The 21,181-nt window shown below is 42.2% G+C and overlaps 1 protein-coding gene across 1 annotated transcript in view; it reads right to left on the bottom strand.

Annotated features, from left to right (window-relative positions):
* Positions 1–400: 400 nt before the first annotated feature.
* LOC144752065 (nicotinamide N-methyltransferase-like) overlaps positions 401–21,181 on the bottom strand; it is an 89,723-nt gene continuing 68,942 nt past the window's right edge. The window contains exon 3 of the mRNA XM_078640016.1: positions 401–836. Coding sequence (XP_078496142.1) covers positions 401–836 — 436 coding nt within the window. The remainder of the gene's footprint in view (positions 837–21,181) is intronic.

Below are 21,181 nucleotides of genomic sequence, written 5' to 3'. Positions count from 1 at the left end.
TACGTCATGGCTCCCTTTGGCTGAGTGAGGATCTAGATTGTCTCTTTATAATTAAAAACAAAATATTCAATTTCAGGAATTCACAACAAGAAAGTCATATCCGGGTGGTAGGATGACATCACTCTTTATTGACTGGATTTATGCATCAACAACTCACTACTACAACTACTCACATGTATGCATCAACTAGTCACTACTACAACTACTCACATTTAGCATAAACTACTCACTATTGCTCCTCAACATTGTATGTTCAGCTTGATGGAAATATTTTCCCAACATCTGACTATAATTTTTAGAAAGGTCTAAAGACATCATGGAAAAAGTGGAACAGAAGGAATTTGATGCTCACTTTTCCACCAGTTTGTGTCCTAGCACTTTTCTCTTTTTTATTTGAAGACTACATTTCTCTTTCTTTAAGTGCTTTTATAACAATAAGATATTTAAAATCTGTTATATCATATAAGCTTTCGTTTTTCCGAAGATGAATGTAACTTTCCTGAATGACATAACCAGCCCCCTTGAGAGCATCCTTTAGAAAATCCTCATCCATGCAGAGAACAGGAAACTTGAAGTCGCCGCACATGTAAAACGTTGCTTCGAGGACAGCACTCATTATTAGATGTCCTCCGGTCTTTAGCAAAGAGGAGACATTTTTCAGAGCTTCGCAGTAGGACTTCTTGTCTGTCACAAAGTGCTCCAAACACTGTGCTAAGAAAAGACAGTCAGCCTGGGGGTGTATGACAGGAGACAGTGGGTTGCAGTTCAACACATCATGTTTGAGAACTCCTTTGACTTTTCTTTGTAACATGTGTTCCTTCTCAGTCCATGTGTCACTGAAAGCAAAGAGATACAACATGGTTAACATGTTTTTATTTGTTGACTGACACATGTATCGCAAAGTGAAGATGATCATATTCAAGAAAGTTTTATAAAAATGCATAGCTGTTTTCAAGATGGCCTCCCCCTCAGCCTTTGCTCCTCACTTTGTATCACTCACTTCTCTGTAGCAAATTTGTGGTTTATGAACTATGAGGCAATACAGATGTCATTACATTTCTACCATAAACATCCTGACATCTGTTTAGCTTTCTGGAATTAGTTATTTGCTAGACAAACACAAGCTTTGCGCACGTTTAGGAGTAGGATTTCTCAGAGATTCCAAAAACCTTGGCAATGTTAATACAATGCATTTTTTGTGAAATTTGGTTGTAGCGAGATACATTTACTCTCAGTACTTCTTTCCTCCACATCACACATATCTAAAGGCACAGGTCGTGATTCAGAAAGGTAAACTTACACTTTTGTGTAAGTTTACTACTTTTCGGCATTCACAAAATAAACGTAGACAAAAGTGTAACTTTTGCACTTTTCAGAATTCACAAAGGTATGTTATTACTAGTAAAGTTAAACTTTTGGTCCAAGTTTACCTTTGTGAATACCAAAAAGCAGTAAAGCTAGACTTTTGGTCTAAGTTTACCTTTTGAACACCAAAAAGTAGCAAAGTTAGGCTTTTGGTCTAAGTTTACCTTTGCGCATACCAAAAAGTAATAAAGTTACACAAAAGTGTAAGTTTACCTTTGTTAATCAGGCACATGGTGTGGGAACACTTCCCCCCTCACCAGCAATCGCCACTTGAAATGACTTACCTGTGCTCCTCACTAACTTATATAAACACTTGGTCTTATATTCGCCATGGGAGGAATCCTGAAAGTCCCAAATCCTGGTAGGTTGGTCAGAATAACATTTAATTCCTTAATCCTATCTAAAATGGTGGCAACCAAAACAAACAAAATGATGGGTCAGAGCCATGCAGTGCCTTACTTTGTCTGCCTCTTCTAACCACAGCAGGACACCATTGAACTTCAGATAAATATCCACATTGCCGATACAAGAAACAATGCCAGCGACCAAAAAATCAAGAACAAGCGGTTCTCAAATGATCTGAATAAAATAAACCAAAGCCCTTTAAAAGTAAACTGTAGGACATTATTTCCAGACTTCAATATTTTTCTTAATATTGTTTAAATATACCCATTATTATTTGTTCAATGTTATATCATTTGTGTGTGTGTATATATATATAGTATTGTACTGCATTGTAATTGCATTTATATAATGCTTACTAACCCTGCTGAGGCGTCAAAGCGCTTTTTCGGTGAGTAGCACTCTACTCTGGAGACCAAGGTTTAGTGGTCAATTAGTATAGTGAAATAGGAAAGTAATTTGAGTGGTGGATATTTTAGTCTGTTATTTGGGTTGAAAAGGTTAGTGGCGGGATAGAAGAGGGAAGGATTTACATGTATTTTTAGCTCATAGCAGTAGGAGGGATAACTAAAAAGGAGGTAGAGGTGGAAGAGTCAGAGTGAAGGGTTTAGAAAGGCTTGTTTGAGAGATTCGAATAGTAACGAGGTATGAGATGAAGCAAGGAGGCTAGAGTAGGGAAGAGTTTAGAAAGGGTTATTTTGAGGATCGTAGTAGTTGTATGGGGTTTGAAATGGATGAGAGAGTGGAGGTAGAGTATATGTTGATAGAGGTAAAGGGTGAGGAATAGGGTACTGCACTGGAAAGAGTAGTAGAATGAGGTTTGAGATGAGTCAAAGAGTTGAGGTAGAAGATATATTGAGAGCGGTATAGGGTGATAAATAAGGTAGTGCATTGGATATGCTGAATAAAGATACATAAGTACATGGAAGGTATATAATTATATGCATACGAAAGGTTGCATATGTAGATTAAAGATGCATTTTATAAACTTCAGCTTTCAACTGCAATAATTTAAACTATTATTTTTTTAAATTCAATAGTGAAGCAAATGTAGATAAATACTTATGATAAAAGATTGACTTATTTCTGCCATCACTTAATCAGGTTAAAAACATATAATAATGTAACTATCAGTAATATGTATATTTGTTAAGCAGAACTGATGACTATCTATATTTTTAAAAACATAATTATTATACATGTTTAAACAAAGCAATACACATTTATAGGTACATATCTATGGTGCAAATAAATGCTTATATACAGAGGAATATGCTGTATTTTTCTCTTTGCATGTGGTGGTTATATGGGGAAGAGCCAATTCTTGAGTATTTTACTGACAAGAAGATTGTTACACGTGGATCTTATGTTGGGGGGTGTAGAGTTCCATAGTTTGGCTACTTGAACACAGAAGGGTGTGCCACCCATGTTTTTTTCTTGTTCATTAAGATTTTGAGGCGAGGTGCCGCTCTAGAGCGGAGGTTCCTTTGTTTTTTTGGTTTTTTTTTTTTTTTGCTGTCACGAGCAATATTTTTTTTTTAATTATTTTTATTGAAATAAAACACCAGCAAAGAGACACAATACAGAGATTCACTCAAAGTTGCAAATTCTACATCAGGGGGTCACAGGATAAACAATACATATAAATTAAAGGGAAATTCACGGGGAGGGGGATAATCAAAAATAGCACTTCTGGGTGGCGTACAAATTTCTCCTCTGTGGCGCTTCCAGGGCCCACAGACCTGTGACCACTTTTGAGGGCATCCCCTCACAAGATATGTTGTTTTCTGCCTAAACATACACCAATCTAAATTGTTTTCCCAGGCTTCCAGGGAGGGAGGTTGCTCCGCTCCCCACAACGGGGCTATATTTCTTTTGGCTAACATGAAACCCAGATTGGCCCATTGTGTCTGCGAGGTGTTTTAGTCAGTGGGCTCCCAGATATTCAAGAGGCATCTCCTCGCCTTGTCAGGGAGACCCCCAGTACCTTACGTAGAGTGTCGTGTATTTTGCGCCAGTAGGTGGTAATGTGTGCACACTCCCAGATGATATGCATAAAGGTACCTGCAAGACCACATTTTCGTTTGCATAGCCCCATGTCCGACAGTCCCATGCGTACAAGTCGGGGTCCCGTGATGTAGATCCTATGTAGAATCTTAAGCTGGACCAATCTCAGGCGGGCTGGGATGGCAGCTCCCTTGGGGATGACACTGCTGTCTGAAAATATTTGTCATCAAGCTCTACCCCATCATGTACCCATTTGTCCCTTAACGCCTCAAGGGGATCTGCTTTGTGGTTGATTAGTTTTTTATATATCAAGGAGATCGTTTTTTCAGGAAGGTGGCTATCCAGTATTCTATGCTCCAGAGGTGAAGCCTCTGGGGGCTCCATACCCTCGGGCAACGCTGAGAGAAGCGAGTGTTAGACTTGTACATAGCGGAAGTATTTGGCATTAGTGAGTTTATATTCCTCCTGCATTTCCTCGAAGGATTTAATCCTCCCCTTCCCCCAGATATCCTTGATATTGGAGATTCCTATAAGGTCCCACTTATCAAAGCCTTTCATCCTCCAGAGCTTACCTAATCTCTCAGAGTCCCAGAGCGGGGTGGCCAAAGTCAATGTGTCTTTGCAACCCAGGGATCCCGTGGCATCATGCTAGATCTGAACTGCATGCTTCGTTGGCCCTGTTAATGGCAGTTTCTTCGGTCGGGAATATAGGGCCCTGCTATACCTACCCCGGGGAGAAGCCACCTATCCATGGCATATCCGGGATCATCAACTCGACCATACTTGCCGTGGTTGATCGCAGCCAGCTGGGAGGCCCAATAGTATCTTCTGATATCCGGGAGGCTGATGCCCCATCATAAAAAGTGAGCGTTAGTTTATTCAGAGCGATACAGGGCCTGCCATCCCATAGTAGACTCCGCTGAAGGCTCTCAATTTCACAGAAATAGCCAGCTGGCACGACATTCAAGGTATTCTGTAAGGCATAAGGAAAGTGAGACAATGCCATAATTTTAAAGAGGGCTGCCCTACCCAACAATGAAAGAGGAACCTTCCGCCAGTTGGCAATATAACTCATAAGCCTCTTCGGGGGGCAGGAGGTTACGGGCATACCTAATCGAGGGATCCAGAGAGACAAAGACTCCTAAGTACTTGAACCCTTCTGTGTTGACCTCTATAGGACAGTTTCACAGAGGGACAGGGGGATCTCCCCTTAATACAAACAATAAGGATTTCTTCCAGTTGATTGAGAGTCCTGAATATTTCCCAAAGGAGGCCAGGACATCGAGGAGCACAATTAGGGACTTACGGGGAGAGGTCAGGTAAAGCATAATATCATCTGCATATAAAGATATGCGATCCTCCCATCCGCGTGACCTCCGCATGCCCCAAATCGTTGGTTCCCAACATATCCAGGCGACAAGAGGCTCCAAGGCCAGAGAAAATAGAAGGGGGGACAGCGGGCAACCCTGACGGGTGCCCCGACCAAGCAAGAACGAAGTCGAGATTCTCTTGTTTACTACTACTTGTGCGAGCGTTTCCGTGTATAACAGACGCATCCACCTGATAAATTCAGGGCCGAATCCCAAATTCGGCCAAGACAGCCCACAGATAGGGCCAATCAATTGTGTCGAAGGCCATTGTTGCATCGAGCGACACAATTATGGCTGGCTCCCGCAGAGTGTGGACTCTGTCTATTACCCCGTACAATCTACGCAGGTTTAGGGCCGTATTCCTATGGGGCATAAAACCCGCTTGATCGGGGTGTACCAGACTGCTGATCACCTTCAGAAGTCTGTTTGCAAGGAGCTGGGCCAGGATCTTTGGTTCAACATTTAAGACAGAGGTTCCTTTGCTGAATGTATTTGGTGATTTTATTCCAGATAACAAGCCATCCCATTCCATGTATTGCTTTTTGGGTGATACAAAATAGCTTGAACATGGATATTCTGGCAAAAAGTAACCAATGCAGGGCTTTCAAGGCAGGGGAGATGTGGTCTTGTGGCTTTATATGTAAGAGTAAACTGACAGCTGAGTTCTGAATCCGTTGAAGTCTTTTTATAGATCTTAAAGGTGATCCTTTGTAGAGTCTATTGGGGTAATCAAGTTTGGACAGAAAAAGAGAGATGGTAGCCTGGAATTTGTGTGGAATTCTCAAATTAGGGAAGATTAGTTAAAGATTTATAAAGCTTGAACTTGCTAGTTTGCCCACTAGGGCATTCATTGATATCTTGGAGTGCATGGTCATTCCAAGGTTTCCTATTTCCTTTGATTCTTTAGCCGGTGTTCCCAGATCATCAGGCCAGCTGGAGAGCAGGTCATATTTCTTCCAACCCCAATACAGGTATATTTCTGTTTTGGAAGCTTTCAATTTAAGATTGCACATTGTTAATCTGATATGGCGCTAAGACAGCTGCAAATAGGTTAGTTTTCAATGTCTTTGGGGCATTGCAGTTGAAGAAGCATTTGTGAGTTGTTTGCATAGTTATAGCACATGAGGTGAAATTGATTGATCAGTGCCAGTAATTACTTCATGTAGATGTTGAAAAGCATGGGTGATATGATAGAGCTTTGAGGCACCCCAGCTTTTGTGAAGCACGGTTTGGATGAGAAAGGGGGGTATGGATGACATTAGTTCTGTTGTGAAGGTAGGATATGATGCAGTCTAGAGCAGTCCCCTCTATGCCTGCTTTGTAGAGTCTTTGTATCAGATTGTCATGTTCAACGAGGCAACCGAGAAGTCCAATAGAAGTAGCACAGCAACACCGTTGCGGGCAACTGTGATCTTCAGGTCATCCCAGATGGAAAGGAGGGCAGATTCTGTGCCTCTCTCCGGACGGAATCCCATTTGGTAATCTGAAAGTATGTCATTATCTTCAATGAATTCTGACATCTGTGTGAATACTGCTCTCTCTATCATTTTGCCCAAGAAAGGTCCATTTGTAATGGGTTTGTAGCTATCAGGGTTCAGCAGGTTCAAGTTTGTTTTCTTCAGTAAAGGGCGTATGTGTGACTTTTGAGTTCATCTGGACGTGTTCCGGTAGTTAAGGAATTGTTGCTGATACTTCTTCCTGGTGTTGCAGCAAAGGTTGTTAGAAGAATTTTCTTGAAGGTTTGCAGTGGAAACAAGTCAGAAGGGCTGCCGGCAGCCTTGCTTGCATTGACCAGGTCCATAAATTCTTTGTGTAACATGTGTTGGAAAGAAAGGAGAGGCTGGGCTAGAGAATTCTTGTACTGTTGTTTAGGAATAGTGTCAGTGCTGGTGATTTGTCTTTGTTTTAAATATGAGTCTAATGTATCTGCTTTGGCCGTATAATGATTTGCCCGTTTGTCTGTAAAATCTTGAGTAATGGGATGAGCACCTTCTAGGAAATTTGATTTATGAAATGACTTGAGTATTTTATAGAATTCTTTATTTGCACATTTAGCATTCTGAATTCTGTCTGAATAGTACCTTTTCATAGCTTTTTTGATAGTTGACTTGTATAATCGGTTAATTTTTCATAGGTGAATTTTGTCTTGTTTGGTGTTTGATTTCTGCCAGGCACATTGCAGCTTTCTAAATTGTTGTTGTATCTCCTTTATCTCTGTATTTCTCCAATATGCTTGTTTTCTTTTGTTCTGTTGAGTTGTTTTAGTGGCATTAGGATATCAACACTTTCTTGTAGCCACACATATAGCTTTTTTAACAGAATTTATTGTGTCTAGATCTGTACTGGATGTTAGTTGTGTTTCTAAGTGTTCTAAATTGAGTTTGCTCCACTGTCAATATGTGGATGCACATGAGATGGTTTTAGGTGCTTCGCCTTAGTATTGTTTTATGTTGGAAAGCAACCAAACAGTGCTCGACCATGTGACTGGAGACATTGTTTGAAAGGTAACTTGTTGTGTATTTGCAAAAATGACATCTAGGATGTGTCTAGTGATGTGTGTGGGTTAGTGGATGATCTGATGCAGGTTCAGTGTGCTTAGGCCAGCAATGATTATTTACGGAGCGGGCAAATTGGGTTTGTCAAACCAAATGTTGAAGTCGCCCAGAATGCATAGTTTGGAATATAGTGTTATCAGGTCTGAAACCGTGTCTAGATGTGTGTCTGGGAATGTTGCATTGCTATGTGGAGGTCTATAAAGGAGCAGGAAGTTACAGGAGAAAGACATTGTGGGATTGCATCTGGTGAAAAGGGCCTCACAATATTTTATGGAGACGTAGTCAGCTTTAGTGATATGTAATGTTTGCTTGAACTCAATAGTGAGGCCACCTCCTTTTTTGCCTATATGACTTTGGATGATAGTTTGATAGCCTTGAGGGATGACTTCAAGTAGGACTTGAGCCATATCATCTCCCAACCATGATTCAATTAGGAATAGTATGCTCGGTTTTACGTCAGTGAAAAGGTTGTAGATGTGATGTATGTTTTTAGCGAGTCATTAAGTGTTTGTTAGTAGACAGTTTAGGGAACATTCTTTAGCAATAGTATTACTTTGTTTTGCAGGAGAGTCAGCAGTATTTTATGGGCTTGTAGCAGTTGTGTCCATAGTGTTGGTATTAGCTGTATGAGTATAGCAGTTGTGTAGCTGTTCTTTATCTTGTTCCCCGTCCAGCAAGCTAAGAAGGCATTTTGATGGGTCTGTGTGTATAGGTGGTAGGGACGGTGTTTTAAAGTGAGTTTTTGGGCTGTGTTGTTTTCGTGGTGTAACCTTGTTGTACAGTAGACATGTAGAAGTGAAGTTGTGAGGTGTGGCATCTTGCTTACTTTGTGTCTGTTTAGGGTGGAAGGTGTATGAGTTGGGGTGATGGTGCAGCATGTGGGTAAGGAATTAAGGTTTTAAACTGTTCAATAGATGAGAGGCGGTTAAAAAAGTTGCTGTGTTGCTGTATATGTGTGATGTGGTCTAAGAGAGAAAGATTTGCATTGGAGTTCATTAATTTTTGTATACAGAAGACGGTGTATGTTTTTAGTTTGTGATGGAATATAATATGAGGGGTTTTGCGTGAGAGATTTTGTTGTGCTGGAGTACCTGTTATGTTTTGTTTTTGAGGAGTAGTGAAATGAGGTGCTTATCTATATATTTTATGAGATGGATTTGTTTGTAAACTATTGTTTGTGAGTAGATGTTGTAAGGAAAAGAGGGTGATGATGTGTTTGTGAGTACAGTGTATATTGTATGTACGAGGGGATGAAGTAGAGTTAAAAGTGTTTGTCTTAGACTTGATTGCTGCATGAGGTAATATGTGTGGAGTGGAAGTGTAATGTGGTTGTCTGATTGTGGCAGAAAGAAGAGGAGGGTGTTGGAGAAATGATGGAAGGCTGAGTATAGGTCTGTTAGTGACAAAAAGAGGTCTGTTAGGAGTAATGAGAGCAGGGAGTGTATGTCTGGATGGGATACAGTTAAATATGCTGTGGATTTGGGTTATGTTAGTGATGATTGGATTGGTTAGTGGTGTAGGATAGAGTTGTGTACTGTTTGTAGGTGATGGTGGAAATATGTGGTAGCTGGGATAAAAGGGTATATATGTGGGGTTTATGGGGTTTTGTAGTGGGTGCTGAGCTATTGAAATTTGTATAGTGTTAGTTTGTAGTAAATTAGTGCATATGCTGTCAGTGTGTTATTCTGGTTGCGGATGGGGTGGGGGGACTGGTGCATGTAAATTTTGGTAGCATTGCTGGCCCTAGTCCCGGTCAGTCTCGAACAGGCTCAAACAAGTCCTCTCTGCCCTTAACCTCAACGCCTGGGCCGAGATGCCCTGAAACCTCAGCTTAAATAGCCCTAGTAATCAGGTTATCCCTTCGGACAGTGGCAACTCTAACCAATCACAACACCAGCCCTCAGCCATAGAACCAATAGGAAACCTCGCTCTTACAGCCAATCACAGCCCTAGTCACAGCAGGCAGGAAACACTAAGCTCTACCTCAAATAAAAAAGTATAACCCCAGCACTAGTCCTAACCCTAGCTCAAGCCTGAAATCAGGCAGAAAAACCTAAGCCCTAGGTCCAATGAAAATTCTAACCAAAGCCCTAATTCGAACCCTAGTCCCAGCTTCCAATCAGGCAGAAAGCTCTAAGCGCTTATCCAATGAATAGCCTAACCCCAGCCATGTTCCTAACCCTAGTCCCAGCATCCAATCAGGTGTGAAATCCTAAGCCCTATGTCCATTAGAAAGCCCAGCCCCAGGGACCAATCTGAAACCATAAATCTATCCACCAATCACATCAATAACTCTAAGCCATACATCAATAGAATCACTGACCCAGGAACCAATCAGCAGTCCCAAATACTCAACCAATCAAAACATAAACCGAATCCAATTGAAACAACAGATACAACCACCAATTGGTGCACACATGTACCATCCCATAGCAGCCTATATAAAGTCCCTGCAATGTCAGGCAATGATTGCTGGCCTGGTGGCTGAAAGCAGCTCCTCAATTTAGAATCTCCCAGGAAACAGACAGGCTTAATCCACACACTGGAGTTCTGAAGGTAAGGGCCACATACATTTTGCCCTCTAACAATACTGGTTGTAAAAAACTTTACTCACTCTCCAAGCCACACAACTAATTTGAATTTTGAATTTTAATGGTTTTCTAAAGCGCCTTGTTACCGGGGCGGTTTCCTGGCGCTAAGTAGCGGTAAGCCGGAGGGGACGAATGCGGGTGCTAGACTGCTGGGGGTCTGGGAAACAGGAAAGTTTTGAGGAGTTTACGGAATTCCACGTAGGAAGTGGAAGCTCTGAGGGCAAAAGGTAGGGAATTCCAAAAAGAGGGGGCTAGGACCGCAAATCTCGTCCCCCCAGACCTCCGCTTCCTAAAGCGAGGAACTGTCAGTAGAGCTTGGTTGGAGGAACGGAGCTCTCTGGCCGGGAGGTAAGGAGATATAATCTCACAGAGGAAGGCAGGGGCTGTCCCAGATCTGGCCTGGTAAGTCATGCAGCCCAGCTTGAAGAGGGCCCTCTCCTTCACCGGTAACCAATGCAATGATTGCAACAGGGGAGTGGTGTGGTGAAATTTAGGGAGTCCATAAATCAGGCGAGCAGCCTGATTCTGAATCTGCTGAAGTCGGTGGATCAGATAGTCTGGGGCGCCATTGTAGACCACATTCCCATAGTCAAGGCGCGATAGCACCATGGCCATGAGGATGAGCTTAAGGGCAGGAACGGAAAAAAAACGGGAAACCTTACGGATAGTGCGAAGGGAGAAGAAGCAGGAGGACACCACCGAGTGAACCTGAGTGTGAAGCGAAAGCTGGGAGTTGATAAAGATGCCGAGGGTTTTGACCTTGGGGACCGGGGAGGGAGGGGAACCAAGAGAGTCGGGCCAGAAAGATGGGGACCATGGGCTGCAACCACCCCCAGTCAAAACCAACTCTGTTTTGTCGGGGTTTAACTTGAGGTGGTCGCAGTTCATCCAGTTTTGGATGAAGAGCATCACCCTCTGAAAGTTCCAGGCGGAAGAAGGGGAGTGAGAAAGGTTAAAAATAAGTTGGAGGTCATCGGCGTAATTGAACACCGAGACCTCCATCTGCTGTAAAGCAAAAATGAGGGGTGAGATGTATAAATTAAATAACAAGGGGGACAAAGAGGAACCCTGAGGAACGCCGCATGTCACTCTGCGAGGGGGGGCGGCAAAATCTGCCAGGTGGACTGCCTGCTCCCTGTCCGTTAGAAAGGAACGGAGCCAGGCATGGGCCGTGCCCCTGATGCCCGCCGCCTCGACACGGTTCAGAAGAATGTCGTGATCCACCGTGTCGAACGCGGCGGACAGATCTAAGAGGACCAAGGCCTGGGGGGTGCAGATGTCAGTGCCCTCCCTCAGTTTGTCCATCACTGACACTACCACCTTCTCGGTTGAGTGAAGTGGGCGGAAGCCTGCCTGACGGGAGGAGAGGCGGCCTGTAGACTCCACAAAGGAACTCAGAGTGCAGGTGACATGAGCCTCTGAGACCTTCGCCAGATAAGGGAGCAAGGAGATGGGGCGATAATTGGCAGGTAGGGAAGGATCAGCGCCTAGCTTTTTTAAAATAGGGATAATAACTGCAGATTTATGGGCAGTTGGGACAATGCCAGAATTGAGGGAGTTATTGATTAAAGTGAGAGGGGGGAGTAACAACTGGAAAAGATCTCTTTAAGGGCGAATGCCGGTCCGATGTCATGCGGTGAGCCCGATTTGACCCGAGCCAGTAAGGGGAGAAGGGTGTCCCGTGTCAGAAGGGGGAATTGAGTAAGAAGTGAGGCGTCGGCATGCGGGTCCACAGTGGACAGGATAGGAAGTGAGGGAGGGATATTCGCCTTGATGAGAGCCACCTTCTCTATAAAAAAGGAATTGAGGGAATTGCATAGTGATTGGGACGGGGGAATTTTGGAGATCACCCTGTCAGAGGCAGCGAGCTCGTGCACCGTGGCGAATATTTCCTTCGATTGATTTGCAGCTGTCAAGATCTTACCGGAGAAGTACTCAGCCTTAGCCGTTAATATGTCTTGTTTATATTCCTTGAGTACAAGGCAATACTTGGCTTTGAGAAGGGGGCAGTAGGTGCGTCGCCAAGCTCGTTCCGCTCTGCGCGCCTCCAGCTTCTTAACTTTAAGAAGGGGGGAAAACCACCTGTTAGCAGCGTGGGCTCGCTTAATGGCTACTTTCTTAAGGGGAACAATGCTGTTGCATGCCTTTTGCAGCCAGGTGTTGATGGCTGTGAGCTGAGTGGGAAGAGAAAGATCACAAAGCTCTGGGCAAGATCCCACGAGGGAGGAGCAGACATCAGGGAGGACGGCCTTATCCCACTTCCTAAACCAGGTGTTTTTAGGCAGGGGGGGTTTAGGTGGACGACCAAGGTTCAGCGCAAAGGAGATGAGGAAATGGTCTGACCAAGGGCAGGGCGAAACGGTGGGGGGGTTGGTAGGGATGTTAAGGGTCCATATTTGGTCGAGTTGATGACCTAAGGTATGGGTAGGTGTGGAAAGCTGGGGAAGAAAATTGAGACTAGTGAGCAAGGCAGAGAACTCCTTAGATCTAGCGTCCTCGGCCGGATCACTAGGCCAATAGTTTAGGTCCCCGAGGAGCAAGACTGCTGCGTTGTTTACCACTAAGGTGGCCAAGAGATCCTCAAGAGAACTGAGGAATTGGGGGGTGGACTGGGGAGGACGATAAATCAGAACACAGGTCAGGGGAACCCCAAATGAAGTGGAGCGGACTAGTGTACAATCCCTAAAAAACACAGCTTTAACAACTTTCAGCAGATTACTGCTGTCTCAGAGCAACCTCTGTTAAGTCTTTGATGTATAATATTTCTGTTGCTAAGATATGATGGAAGTGGGGTTAATCTGGTGTCACTCAATTGCTAAGACAAAATGGGGGCTGTAGATGCATTGCTTAGTTGTCCGTCCATCACCACCCCCTTTTGTACCGCTTTTGGCCACCATAAGTGTGGCAGGGTATGCTCAGACGTGAGTCCCTTGCTCACTTTGCCACTGGATTCAAGCAAGCCGGGCTGATGTCTGAACTGGGGTGGCAGAGTGGGATAAATCCACATTTGGGCTAAAGAACGGTGATGGATTAAACCCAGATCTTTTGACTGGGTGTGAGTGTTTGATTGATTCAGATGCTCCGTCCATCACCACCCCCTTTTGTACCGTAGTTGTCAGGTCTGAGCACAGATCTAGGATGAAACTAGGAGGGAAAATCAGGTAGTCACAGGCAACATGAAAATGCAATAGGTTTTGGACTTCAAAGCCCACAATTCAAAAGGTAAATTAAAACAGTCAAGGGCAAGTAAAAACCTACTATTTCTAAACAAACTGTAACAACCACAAGCAAAACAGGTGAAAATGATGCAATCATTGGTAGAGAAAAAATGCTTTTTAAATTTCAGGAAAGAGACAGCCCAAGTCTGCCTTCATTCCACCTCCTGGTCTTTGGTTTACTGCAAAGATGAGCACATGGATACTGCAGCTCATAAAATGGAGATTACTGCAGTATCAGAGCATCCTCTGCTCAGTCTCTGAAGTATATCTCTGCTGCAAAGGGGAGAACGGAAGGGATTCATCTGGTTTCACTCACTTGCTAGGACAGAATGGGAGCTGGAGTGTATTGCTTAGCACATATGCCTGAGCACAGATCAAGGATGAAACTAGGAGGAAAAATCCGGTAGTCACAGGTAATTTGAAAATGCAACAGTTTTTGGACTGCAAAGCCCAAATTTTGACAGGTAAAAGGAAACAGTTGCTGGCAAGTAAAACCCTCAAGAAAACAAGTGAAAAATGAGGCAATCATGGGCAGGTAAAAACTTAAATGTTTAAACTGTAAAAACCCTAGCCAAAACATGTGAAAATGATGCAATCACCGGTAGAGAAAATTTGCTTATTACATTTCAGGAAAGAGACAGCTAAAGTGTGTCTTCTTACCACCTCCTGTTCCTTGGTTTACTGCAATCTTGAGCACAGGTAAACTGCAGCTCACAAAATGGAGGTGATGTTTTAGGATTTAGCCAGCAAACACTTAAGGGCCCTGGGCTGGTTCGAGAGGAGGGTTCGAGATTTTTTGGGAGCTAGGGAGCCAAGCAGTACACATGGGCTGCTGCTCGGTGTGGCTGGAAAGCTGTTCCTCAATTCAGAAACTCCTAGGAGCCAGAAATGCTCAATCCAAACTTTGTCGTTCTGCAGGTATGAGCCTAAAAAAATGTGCCCTCTAACAATTCTGTTCGTACAAACCTTTACTCAAACTCCTAGCCACAACTCTAGTGTACAATCCCTAAAAAACACAGCTTGAACAACTAACAGCAGATGACTACTGTCTCAGAGCACCCTCTGTTCAGTCTCTGATGTAAAATATCTCTGTTGCTCAGAGGGGCAAGATGGGCTTTATCTGGTTTCACTCACTTTCTGAGACAAAATGGGAGCTGGAGTGGAGTATGTAACACAGACGCCTGAACACAGATCAAGAAATAAACTAGGAGGGAAAAATAGGTAGTCATGAGCAATTTGAAAATACAACAGTTTTTGGACTGCAAAGCCCACATTTCAACAGGTAAAATGAAAGAGTCACGGGCAAGTAAAAGACTCAAATTTCTAAGCAAAACAGGTGCAAAATGAGGCAATCACGGGCAGGTAAAAACTTCCCTTTTAAATCTGTAACAACCACAAGCAAAACAGGTGAAAATAATGCAGGCATAGGACCCCCTACCCATTTTTATTAAATAAAAAACAATAAAGTCTGACCGCAGGGAATGGGGCTCCTGGGACCGAAATTGGCCTCAGAATGGAGGCCATGGGGCCCCTCCAAAATAAAAAGATATTTTAAATACTGGGCATGCCCTGGGGGATGGGGTCCCCTCCCTTAAAATAAAGAAATAAACAAAAAAATGGTGTGGTCACCGGGGCCGAAGTTGGCCTCTGGAGAGGGTCTGAACAGAACCCCTCCCATTGTGTTAGAATATTTTTATTAATGGGTCAGGTCCCGGGGGAGGGGGTCCCCAGGGTCCATGAGGGTAAAGGGAAGGGTGGCCACACAGCCCCCCTTCCTAAAATAAACAAAAAATGGAAGATGGTAACTCGACAAGGCCCCACTCCCTTTCTCCACTACTCAAAGTGCCTGCATGTCGGTGCAGAAATAAAGGGGACTGTACAGGGCCCCTAAGTGCCCCTGCATGGGGATACATTCAGGAGGGCACAACATGTGCCCCCCTGTCTATATCCCCACAAAGTTCCAGCATGTCAAGGACGTCACTGTCCATGCCATGCTGAAAATGTTTGCCATTCCCTTTGCAGTACCTGTTTTCCACCCACCATATTACGAGTTGAACTTGTCAACACAAGTTCAACTCATTATATGGCCGACTGTCCATACGTAGGTTTGATTCAGTGGAGCCTGCATTGTGCTGTCACCGATGCACCAAACTCATAATCAGGCTCTTAATTCTTGACTTATCAACTGTGGTCACCGTGTATGTCACTTCTCTCTATTACATGCAGTGGAAAACTGTAAGGGAAATAAAGGGGACAAATCTACTTATTGTTCATCATCCAGCCAAACAACTGGTTGCAACAATTAAAAAATTACAGTTCTCTCTTCCATTCCTCCTCCCCGCAGGAAGTTCCCCAAGGCTCAATCTCTCTTTACCTTTGTACATATTTCCACTAGGACCTTTGCTGAAATTCCATATCTCCTATTATCTACATGTTAACAACACTCAGCTATTCATGAAAGTCCACTCTTCTGGAGACAAGGCCGCTTTTATATGGTGTCCAAAATATTAAAATAACCTTGCAAAGAATAAGTTCATCCTGATGTCCTATGCACAATGCACTATTCCTTTCAAAACATGGCTCTATAATCATGAACATGGTTGTTCTGAATTATTGGTATTCATTCTGCACAAAATCTTAAACACTTCCCACCCATAGAAATTTCCAAGCCAACGGTGCACAATATCAGGTCAGACTCCTTATTGGAGACCAAATGTTGGAATCCTGAGAAGGATTTTAAGCAAGTGTAACAGTTTCCAGTTGTCTCGAGAATTGACTATTGGAGCATACTACTTGTAAGCTTCTCCATAGTTCACCTGATCTTTCTTTTATGTGTTTTAAACACAGATACAAAGTTAATAAAAACATTCTACCTTTGAGTTGCCCAAAATGTTTTCCCTTTAAGCTGGGAACATATTTTAGTTGGTGGGCATACTGTATAAAATCGGGGATTTAAGAAGAATCGACTAATTTCAGTGCTCTGACAACCTCATACTGTAAACTGCTATTTTCAAAAAAAGAAGATCAATTAATTAAATTTCCCAAGGAAGCACACCTAAACCATGGACCTTTACCACCTGCAATTAAATGTTATCCTTCCTAATGAGCTTTCAAAAAGGAGCTGAAGGATGTGACTGCTATGAAAGATCAATCAATCAGTAATTTATAAAGTGCACTACATACCCGTTAGGGTCTCAAGGCGATGGGGGGGCGCTACTGATCGAACAGCCTGGTCTTGCGCATCCTCCTGAAGGTCAACAAGTCTCGGGTCTATCGTAGACTCAGTGGGAGGGTGTTCCATGTCTTGGCGGCGAGGTGGGAGAACGATCTCTCACGGTGGTTGTTCTTCGGATGCACGGGACGGTGGCGAGTGTGAGGTCGGTAGAGGGTAGCTGGCAGTTCGGGATGTAGAAGGAGAGGTGTCTGTTGGGTCGGTCTTGTGGAGTGCCTTGTGTGCATGGAGGAGGAGCTTGAAGGATATCCTCTTGCTGACTAAACCCAGGGACAATTTTGTCAAAGGCACTGTCCATTTCCGAGCAAGTGAACAGCAATGAAGCAGTTCATGTCAATTTGTTGAAACACGCTTATTGACTTCATTAGAAAGTGATATACCTCTTCAATTTGCTTTGCTGAATATTCCCATGGTATTATGTATTATTGTACACTGGTAGGGATATATACTTGCTATCATTTCACAGGCATTTCTTACTAGTGATTTAGCGTGGACAAAACAAGGAAGCTTAAGTTATCCTCTCCAGCTGCTGTTATCTCGGTCCCAACACTTTGTGACTCTTCCATGGCTACTGGTCTTTTTCCCAATGAACTAATGACATCTAACATGTCTAGATCTACCATGTCTTCACCTTCTTTGAAACCTCATAATGCTACCTCTACAAACAAAATGTTCAAATAACATCATCCCATTCTTGTGAAATCACATTCACTTTCGCTTGAAGAAAAATTCAAGCTATGCGCTCATTTGTAGAGGTTGATTGATGTCTAGGAATAAACTCATCATATAGCTGATTTGGAGAAAGAGGTAACACAATTAAAACTTCAGATGGAGGACTTAGAAAAATAGAACATAAATGTACCAATCTTCCTATTTATGGTCTTCCAGAAGTCATTCGAAGCACATACCCTATTTCTTTTTTTACATTCCTTTTGTCTCAAATGGTCGATTTACCGCATTCCCCAGTGAACAATATTTAGAGAACACATAGACTTGGTCAGCAACCCTAGTCAACTAATTTCTTAACCGAGGAGTTATTATTCTATTTCTAGAATGACCTGCTGCAAATCCTTGATGTTACAAAGGCTATGAAGCAACCAGTCTAGTCAGGAAAAACATATTCCTCACTAAGGCTGTATCAAGAATGACAGCTAATAGGAGAAATTCATTTCTTAGTCTCCATCCACAAATTTAGACTATGGGCAATAGATATGGATTACTTTAACCATTTTTATCCAAAGTGATAATCCTTAACATCTCAAAAACCTCACAAGATGTACTATGGATGCTTCAAGTCCTTTCAAGAGTTAACTTGTTGCATCCTTCTACGATGCTGAGTCGCATTTTCTTCACTGTAAATTACTTTTTAGCAACGTTGACTTTAGGACTCTGTGCACTTTACAACTGACAGCCAGTGCTTAACTGTGTGTGCTAGCTCTGTCTAAAACATGTTAAAATTATGTTAGACCTTATTAGCATATTTATTTTTCTTATAAGTCCCATTAAAGTGGTATACTTTGCAGGTTGTATGCAGTTTCATACTGCCAATGTTACATTGCAACACCCTTGCCAAGCATTAACCTCCCTTTTTATTGGCTATAAGACACCCCTTGAGTAGGTCCTAGGTAATCCATAGGTCAAGGTGCATTATAATTACAAGGTTGGACATGTACTTTCAAGTCTTATATGTCATGGTAGTGAAAAACTAAATTCCTAAATTAATTTTCCAGTATTGTAAAGCCAACCAAGCCCATAGGATAAGATTGGGATGCCTTATTACATTTATTTATTTAAATGTATTTAGTGCTAAATTTTGATTTAGAACAGGTGTGTTTGTTTAATTAAAAATCCTCTTTAATGGGAAAATATGAACTTAAGTGACAATTTTGAAAATGTCACTTTTAGAAAGTTATGTTATATTTCAAATAGCAAGAGCAACCCATACGTCCTTGTGAGCTGGGTAAGTACAGGAGTACAAGACAGTGTTCTGCATCAAAGATGTTTAGTTTTTGTTGAACATAGGCTTGAAAGTATATACATAATAAAAAAGATTTTTATATTTTTCACATTTGAAGTGATGTTGTGACCCCACGTCTAGTGACCATAACCATATTTCAGTGAATATTCTGTGACGTAGTTGGACAATAAGACTGTTATTGGTGAATTTAAAAATAGAAAAAGAAAAGGACAAGCAGAATAAATGATATGATAAATAATCCAAGATGTCTCTTTTGTTTTTGTCGCGCTCGATCGAGAGGAAGAACCTATTACGAATTGGGTTCATATCATAGTGTGTTCGCACGCAAGGAAGAATTCTTGGAACTTCCGTATATCGAGGTGGGACTAAACACTGTTCGGATATTTCCTCCACATCCTCTACTATCATCCAAATTGAACAATGATAAACTGTCCCCAGATAAACAGTCCTGATGAGACCCTTTACCTAGAGAGGGTCGAAACGCCTTCGAGAACAACAAAAGAGACAACTCGGATTAATTATCATAAAATTTATTCTGCTTGTCCTTTTCTTTTTCTTTTTTCAAATTCACCGATAACAGTCTATCACAGATCCTTACTTATCACCACCAAACACCTGAAACATCAATATCACTTATCTAAATCTGATACTGCTTTAAGAGATCTCATTAAAAGAAAAACCTTCTTTAATTAATGATACCTTTTCCATATTACTACATAGTGCTAGTTAATATGATGGTAGTAAAGTGGGGAAACTATTAGCTAACAATCTCAAAATTAGAACATAACAATATTGAGTCTTTATACAACTCCCAGAATACTCATTTGTTTGAAGATAATGATATGTTTATTGAATTTGTAAAACATTTTCAAGATCTTTACACTGCAGACAATATTACACACTCTCCTAGTACTGACTACTGTAAAGATATTTATAAATGTTATGTTATGCTAAGTAATTTTCTAGAGCACTCCAATCACCTGTGAGAGTAACCAAGAGCTGTTCTGTCAATGCTGATCTTGAATTTTCTCTTCATGAGGAAGACATTTGTTTACAAGAAATATCCAGTGAACTTAAGAAGCGTAAAACTCCTGTTCTGTATGGATTAACTGTAGAAGTTTTCTTTATGTTTTCACATATTTTACCATGATTCCAATTGTTTAGCTTTTTCTACATGACTGATTTGATTAAAGGCACATTTCAAGAAGCCACAATCTCTTTTATCCATAAAGAAGGAAAAATATTAGACTGATTTCTCTTGGGAATGTAGATTATATAATTGTTGCCGGAACCCTAGCTTTACATTTAGAACAATTTTACCCAAATAACTGGAAAAGAACAATCAGGATTTATAAAACGAAGACCAGCTTCAGACAACATAAGAATATGTTTTAATTTTCATAGTAACTCTTCCATACTTTACTGTCCATTAGCGGCATTAACTGTAGATGAAGAAAAAGCTTTTTGATAAGATTGATTGGAATTGTATGCTTAAATCTTCACCTTGGCATGGCTTTGACCTGGAAATTATTTGTCTTATCTCTTTAATGTATGACTCTCAAAAATCCAAAAGGTGTCCATCAAAAATGCCTACTCTCCCAATTATTGTTTGTTCTGGCCCTTGAACCTTTCCATTCTCTTATTCATAATAATCAATTAATATCAGGTTTTCTCTATGTAGAGAGTAAGCATGGGCGAAATTTGCAAATTCGCGTTCCGCGAATTCGCGGATTTCCCCGCGAAATCGCAAAAAAATCCACAAATTTTCCCGCGAAATCGCAGATTTTTTTGCGATTTGCCCTGGAGTACTTTCTACTGGCTAATCCAGTATGTGCTCCCTCATTGGGTAAATGTATAGTGCTTTTACTACACTGCAGCTGCGTAAAGGGCCAGAAGATGTGTCTCCAGCAGGGCTTAATTTGTGCCGGTGCTTTCCGGTGCTTAGCACCGGCACTTATATGACAGGGCCGGGTCTACACTCTGCATCTGCTGCACTGCGCGCGCGTCACATTTTTAAATAATTTAAAGCTACACTACTGACTAGTGTCTGTCTGTCAGATTCTCGTGCCACAGCATGTTTGTTTTGCATCGCATCTCCGAGGAGTGAGTGAGTCAGTCACAGAGTCACACTCTGATTCTCAGATTGACTGTATATTATTCATATGTATATAATGTATTTAAACTAACTGTGTTCTGTGTTGAATCTTGATTGATGGCGGCACCGCATCGCACTGCGCGCCGCGGAGCCGGCCGCCTTAGCCACTTACTTGTTGCTGCTGGGGCGGACCGCGTGCCGGTGGAGGACACTGGTTTGGGCGTTTTTTGGGCTGGATTTTGGTGGGGGGTAGGGGCTGTGCGGCAATGTGCGCCATATTTTTTACTCATTGCCACGCCCCAGCATAACCACCACCGCAGCACGCAACAAGATGCTCGCTAACAACGACCTGCAGTCATCGCATTCAA

The sequence above is a fragment of the Lissotriton helveticus genome, chromosome 4_2 (assembly GCF_964261635.1).
Source record: "Lissotriton helveticus chromosome 4_2, aLisHel1.1, whole genome shotgun sequence".
Lineage (NCBI taxonomy): Eukaryota > Metazoa > Chordata > Amphibia > Caudata > Salamandridae > Lissotriton > Lissotriton helveticus.
This window is presented reverse-complemented; position numbering and strand designations above follow the sequence as displayed.